General features: G+C 39.2%; 1 protein-coding gene across 3 annotated transcripts in view; it reads right to left on the bottom strand.

Moving 5' to 3' along the window:
* Positions 1-3,083: 3,083 nt before the first annotated feature.
* esrrga (estrogen-related receptor gamma a) overlaps positions 3,084-6,732 on the bottom strand; it is a 64,267-nt gene continuing 60,618 nt past the window's right edge. For all 3 annotated transcript variants that reach the window (XM_068314397.1, XM_068314406.1, XM_068314415.1), the window contains exon 9: positions 3,084-3,353. In XM_068314397.1, the coding sequence (XP_068170498.1) occupies positions 3,109-3,353 (245 nt within the window). In that variant the 3' untranslated portion in view covers positions 3,084-3,108. The remainder of the gene's footprint in view (positions 3,354-6,732) is intronic.

Genomic DNA, 6,732 nt, shown 5'->3' with positions numbered 1-6,732 from the left:
ACACATCGAAGCTAAACTACTTTTTTTTTTTTCCTTTTTCTTAATTTGTGTTTCCAATAAAATGTCGTATGTTAGAATTATAATCTGTATAATTTACAATATACAATGTTTAGGAAGGCTGAGAAAATACCCCTTACTAATAATACTGACGTTTGATAAAGAGCGTGTGATGTTAGAGATCAACTACACTTAAACTGCAGCATTGCTCAGCTGTGACAAGTTGCCATTTTATATTAGATTATACTGTCATCTACATTACACATTTTGGCATTCTTATTCGGCTTAAAAAATTACACAATCAATGGTATACAAAAGATCTCTCAACTGTCCTCACCTGTTAAAGCTGCGATCAGTCAGCAGTACAGTTTGCAGTTTTGCTATAATAGGTTTCTTCACATGACTGTAAGACTGTTTGCTGTCAGCTCAGATTTCTAACTGATAAACATAAAGAATAAAAACAATTAAAGCATGTCACATTATCAAAAATGCTTTTGGTTGAGACTTTTGTATGTCTACTTAAAATTCAGGTTATGTTGTGCATTTTTCATGGAACTTGAATTGGATAATTAACTAGTGAATATTACTGTCATCATAATCACCGGCCATGGATTCCCCTCAACTACTGAATGTAAATTCTGACTATTATAAAACCAGTTTGTTGGTTTATGGTTTCAAACCTCTTCCTTTATATAAAGGGTGTATTAAAAGAGTGAGTTCAGATTCAAGTGTTTGATTGGTCCACACACAGTGAGGACGACGGTCCTGCACTTGGCTTTAAGTAGTGGAAGGAAAAATATTTGCTCAAACACACAAATTGTGACACTGAAAAGTTGACTGATCATAAATGTCTTGTTTAAATGAACTTAAACGTGACCACAGCATGAGCCTCGTCGTAGGAAACGCGCTAAAAATCCAAACTGTGTGATAATTGCAGACTAGTTTTCAAGCTTCTGCAACCTCAGCTCTTTTTCACACAACCTTTATGTAACAGCAGCATTAAGATCTAACGGTCCTAATTTGTTCCTGTCTTTCTGTCTCTAACAAAGGAAATAGTGACAGGTATCTAATAGCTTATGGCAAGTTACACAGAGAGAAAGAGAAGCTACAAACTCTCCTAAAATCCCCTTCGTACCTCCCAGATTGACTGGCACATTAAGTTCATATTGCAGACTTAGTCCATATGCACAAAACCCTTCTTTAAAAACCACTATTGCTCAGAGTCTATGATAAATGCTGATTTTGTTAATACATTATTACTTGTTATATTTATATATATGTATGATAATTGCTGAAAGTGGTCAAGCTGATAGAAACAAGGAAAGATTGATTGATTCCGTTTTAACAGGACAATATTAATAACAAAAGCAAAGCCATGTTATATGTCATATACAGGATGACAGTTATTTACAACACTAATACTGGTGTCATCACTACGATTACTTTCAAGGGATAAATAAAGAAAATAATAAGGACTTTGAAAGCAACCATAGTTGTCAGCTCTGTCAGCACACCTTTCCCTCTGGTTTGCATTGCCTTGAGTGACTGAAACTCCTTCATCACTCCCTGAATAAATGACAAAAATATCTCTGTACTGGCACAAGAGATGAGCAGGAAGTTGTGAGTGCAACAGAGCAAGGAGGGTAGTACTGACATGACACTCTCAGGCCTTGGGTATTGGGTAAAGAGCATGGGCTGGACTATTCTTAATGGCACATTGATAATCTCTACTTACTTAAGTGTGAAGAGCTACAAACCTGGGCCATGAGGCAGCTGAAAACATTTCAAACAAATGTCCAATCACAAGAGGAGTGTTTGACAGGATAGGTACCATCACAGAGAGTGTGGACTGAGCCTACATCTACCAGCAGGGCAAGCGGGAATCCATTCTTGACAGTATAAATGGAGTCTTATTTAGATATATAGTAGCAATGATATTTGCTTTACTAGTAAATTTTGTCAATCAGTGACTCCTCAAGTGGTTTGAATATTTAAAAGCATTTTCAGCCACATCAAGTGTGCAAGCAGTAATACATGTATTGATACTCACAGGTTTGGGAGAACAGGGTCACTTGTCCTCAACAAATACAACCAATATTTGAGTTGTAGTTGAAGGAGGGGAGCCATGGGAAACCAGGAACTGAATTTAAGGAGAACCAGAAAGTGTTTATCGCAGTGGTTTCCAATCCTGGCCCTGCTGGTTTCTGCTGGTTTTCACAAGCATTTTACATAATTGATGGAGCAGAAAACCAGCAGCACTCCTGAGGTTCAACATTGAAAGCCACCGGTAGATCAAAGCTGAAACAGTTTGGGGTTGTGACGGTGACGTTTACTGGCACCCTTTACAAACCTTTAAAATCCATTCTCTGTAGGGCAAATTTCTTTCTTTTCTTTCCAGCCATCCAACCAAATTTCACTATACAAGTAATCTGACAACAAACATCATTATTTATTCTTTTTCCCCCCTTGTTTTCTTCTATGAATGCTTAAAAAACTGTTGGGGGGGGATAGTCAGGGGTAAGGAGACACTAGTGCAGTCTTACAGTCTCTCAGGACAAATATGAAGAGTTTTCAGTCCCTTTGAGTGTCCTCATTTTAGTGTCCGTCATTAATAACATCTTGCTTGTTATCAAATGCATAAGAGTTTGGCCATCTTCATTGTTTGGAGCCATGATGGTAAATGGAAAGTGATTGTTAATAGCTGGAAAAGGGAATATCATCTTCCCTTGGTAACAGGAGAGTCTCGTCAGTCTGTCGGCATCTTCCCCAAATCCAAAGGTCGAATGAGCATCCTTTGGTCAAAGACACTGGATGTTTGGGGGTTCAGGTGAACGGTTTAGATTAATTGTTTCTTCTTAGGGGGACGCGTCAGCAGAAATACTTTGGGGAATTATTTCTGTGTGCATATATATGTGTGTGTGTGTGTGTGTGTGTGTGTGTGTGTGTGTGTGTGTGTGTGTGCGTGCGCGTGTGCGTGTGTGTGTGTGCGTCTAAGTGAGTGTCAGATTGTGTGCGTGTAAAGAGCAAGAGGTCATTCGAAGTGAGAGTTTGAGTTGATGCTCGGGTGGTTCAGACCGGCGTCTAGCTGTCTTTTCATCCATTCTCCCGTCCTCAGACCTTGGCTTCCAGCAGCTCCAGGAAGAGTTTGTGCATTGGGACTTTGCCGTCTTGCTTGATGCTGTAGAAGTGTTGCACAGCTTTAGTGGAGGTCTGGCGAAGCAAGGGGAGGGTCATGAGCATCTTGCCTGCCCGACGGGGATCCTCTTGGTGCTGGGAAGCCTCGTAGTCCTGCAGAGCCTCGTGAAGCACGTCTTGGAGCTTCTGTACTGCATCCACATCTTCAATGTGCATGGAGTCTTCAGGAGGAGAGTGGAAATAAAAATAAAAACATGAATACATGGCTATCATTCAAATGTGAACAAATCCATATTTTAAATCAGACACATCTAGCATACACACACTGGGTATAAATGATATCAGTTAAGCAGACATGTCTCTTACAAATACAGTATTTCAATAAAATAAAAGGGTGTTAGGGTTTGACTTATTTGTTATTATCACAAGTTTTGACAACTTAAGAATATATAAGCCTCCAACTGTGAAGGGAACTCTGACTGAAGTGCTCATGTGTTGCATCAATAAAAGCAGGCAGGTTTTGCAGTGTAGACAGCTCCCACAACTCCCCCAGATAATAGTCCCAACAGTGTGTATGTGTGTGTGTTTGTCAGGCCCTGTGGCCCTTCTGGACACGATGTCAGCGCTGCAAACAGGAGAGGTGCTAAAGATTCAATCTAAAACATCCTGGATGCAGGAATGCCTCACACCTCTGGGTTACAATGTCTTTTTTATACAGTGTTATAGAGTTAAATGGGATTGTGATGTATATTATAAACATGAAAATAAACATTGTACATTAAGCAGTGACAAGAATCAGTATTTCAGTATCATTACAAATGACTGTTTTATGTGGAACATTCAGTTTCTAGTTGAGACTAGATGTGGGAGTCGCCCTCTGAGTTAAAATGCAGCTGTTGCCCCCTACACCTTTGTTTCTTAAAGACTTGACTTGTGGGTGTGATGAATTGACAAACACACGGTGGGAGGAGAAAACAGAGATGCACTTGTGGAATGATGGAGTGATGCAGGAGGATCTGTGAGTCCAGGCATGTGTGTATGTGTATGTGTATGTGTATGTGTGCAGTATGTGGCTGTGTATACTTGTAATCTCTTTTTTTGCGTGGTGTTTTTCAGCATATGTAGCAGTAAAAGCTGAGAATGTCCCTCAATGATAATACTTCACATTGCCCCTTAGGGAGGCAAAGTCTTAATGTGGCTGGCCTTTAGCTCCCAACCTCCAATCAATAGTTGCAATCAATGACTACATGCATGTTAAATAATAATCACAAGGCAACTATTGACAGGTAACCACACCCCGACACACTCACACTTTCAAATGCACACTCAAACTAAAGGAGACCTATGACTGAATCCAAAGGCGCTCAAAAAGCCACAGCATTTGCAAAATATAACCACACATATCGATGCACTCGTGCCACACAAACTGTACACATCTTTGTATCTCTGGAGAATTATCATTCCATCATGAGACGTATACTGTTTGCTACTTAAAGCCGTAGTTGTAGATTAGATGAGACAGAGAAAACATTCAGGATTCATAAGGAAGACAATGGTTTTAACAGTGTTTTATCTGTGTTTTGTGTCCTTCTAATTGGAAACATTTCTATTATCTGCTGTTGGTAGTTTGCTTTAGGTGACGTATCCTTTAAGGGTGTATTACTGTCCCAACCTAGAAATGATCCATTCTTTACCAGAATCATCAGTTAAAGTTTTATGGACTGTCATTTAGGTATCATTCTCACACATAGCAGCGCACAGCAGCATTCATCAGTTAGGTGTCCCATAACACCTATAAAACAAAAAACTTCATGCAACTTTCAAAGCTTATTTTTAACATACATTATGTGCAATTTACCTAACAATGTTCAATATGTCATGGATGCATTTGTGTCATTCATAAACAAAGATCCTGAGTGTCTGGTTGACCTGGAGTACTATACTGTGATGTACACCTGTGCACATACCAGCAAACAATGGAATAGAAAGTATACACAATTATTCCAATGGTCACACAGATGTAAAGTGCTTGAAAACTATTGTGTATGAAACATATGATTTTGCAAGCTCACACACAGTGTTGTACCTATAGCATCCAATGCACGTATCAGTATGCAGGTCCAGACCATTAAGAGCGCCAGATTCTATAGAGATCAATAGAAACCTCAACTTCTGGGATGTGGTGTGTGTGTGTGTGTGTGTGTGTGTGTGTGTGTGTGTGTGTGTGTGTGTGTGTGAAACAGACAGACAGACAGACAGACAGACAGACAGACAGACAGACAGACAGATAGATAGATAGATAGATAGATAGATAGATAGATAGATAGATAGATAGATAGATAGATTTTTATTGATGAAATTATTTTGTGTTTGTGTTAAAGTTGGCAGACACGGCTGCTGCCTCCTCTGTGACCTGCAGTACACTCCCCAGTAAAGCACCAGACGTTAATGAGCGTGAACACAAAAGGTTGTTAACCACAAATGTTAAACATGGAATGCACATCTTACAACACAGACACACACACACACACACACACACACACACACACACACACACACACACACACACACACACACACACACCCTCCTGTTTCCCATGGCTAGTTTAGCTGTCTTTACATGTGGAGCACGTTTGCTAACATTTCTTAAGGCTTGGCTTCATTAATGCAGATGATTAGCATCCTGTGAATTAATTAGTGTCAGTGCCCTTCAAAATGCTAATGCTAGCATTCTGTTGTCTTAAAGAGCCGTTAGAGAGTCTGGGCAATGATTCTATGGTCTTATTTGGGCATCAGCTGTTTCAACTATAATCAGTTTAAGAATTAATTTATCAAATTTGATTTTTTCAGCGGTGCAGCGAGTTTTTGATGTTGAAATTTTCTCGTGATTTATCAGGATATTTCATGAATGTGATAAATTGATTGGTAAAGTGTGATCTTCTACTCCAGAATGAGTCTTTTTCCTTTCAGGCACTGCACCTGTCCTCAGCCTGGCATCAGCAATGATACAGTATTTATTCATGTAGACCATAACCCGGTGTGGTGGGACACTTACTGGATAATTATAAAACAACCCAAAAAAGTACAGAAATTAGTTGAAGTGTATACAAACATTTTTAGATATTGATGTCCCTGTTATCTCGAAAAATAATGGACAGACATCGGAAACCACATTCATTTGAATGTAGACACTACAACTCATCAGAATGACCAAAGAAAAAAACAGAAAATAGAGCTGAAAGAAATCACTGGTTAATTAATTAGTTGTTTATCTGACAAAAAAACTGTAATGTTATCAATATTATCAACGAAAAGGCTGGTTTAACACCTCTGTGGCAGTCGCAACAAAGACCGGAGATAATGAGCGTCACAGGTTAATGACTGGACACTTATGAAGCTGCCCAATCTATTTCACACCGAAAGGGACTTTGGAAACTTCATTCATGCTTTAGAAATCTTGTGTTCCCATGTTTAAACTCATTTCTCTCTCTTTGTTAGACCAATTAATCCATCCACATTGATGTTGGACATTTCAGAAGCAACGAGGACTATGGGATGTCTGTTTGTCAAATAATTCATCACAATAGCAGAATCAGCCAGC

This window comes from Antennarius striatus, chromosome 1, assembly GCF_040054535.1.
Source record: "Antennarius striatus isolate MH-2024 chromosome 1, ASM4005453v1, whole genome shotgun sequence".
Taxonomy (NCBI): Eukaryota; Metazoa; Chordata; class Actinopteri; order Lophiiformes; family Antennariidae; genus Antennarius; species Antennarius striatus.
The sequence above is the reverse complement of the archived record's forward strand: the minus strand, read 5'-3'. Positions and strand labels throughout refer to the sequence as shown.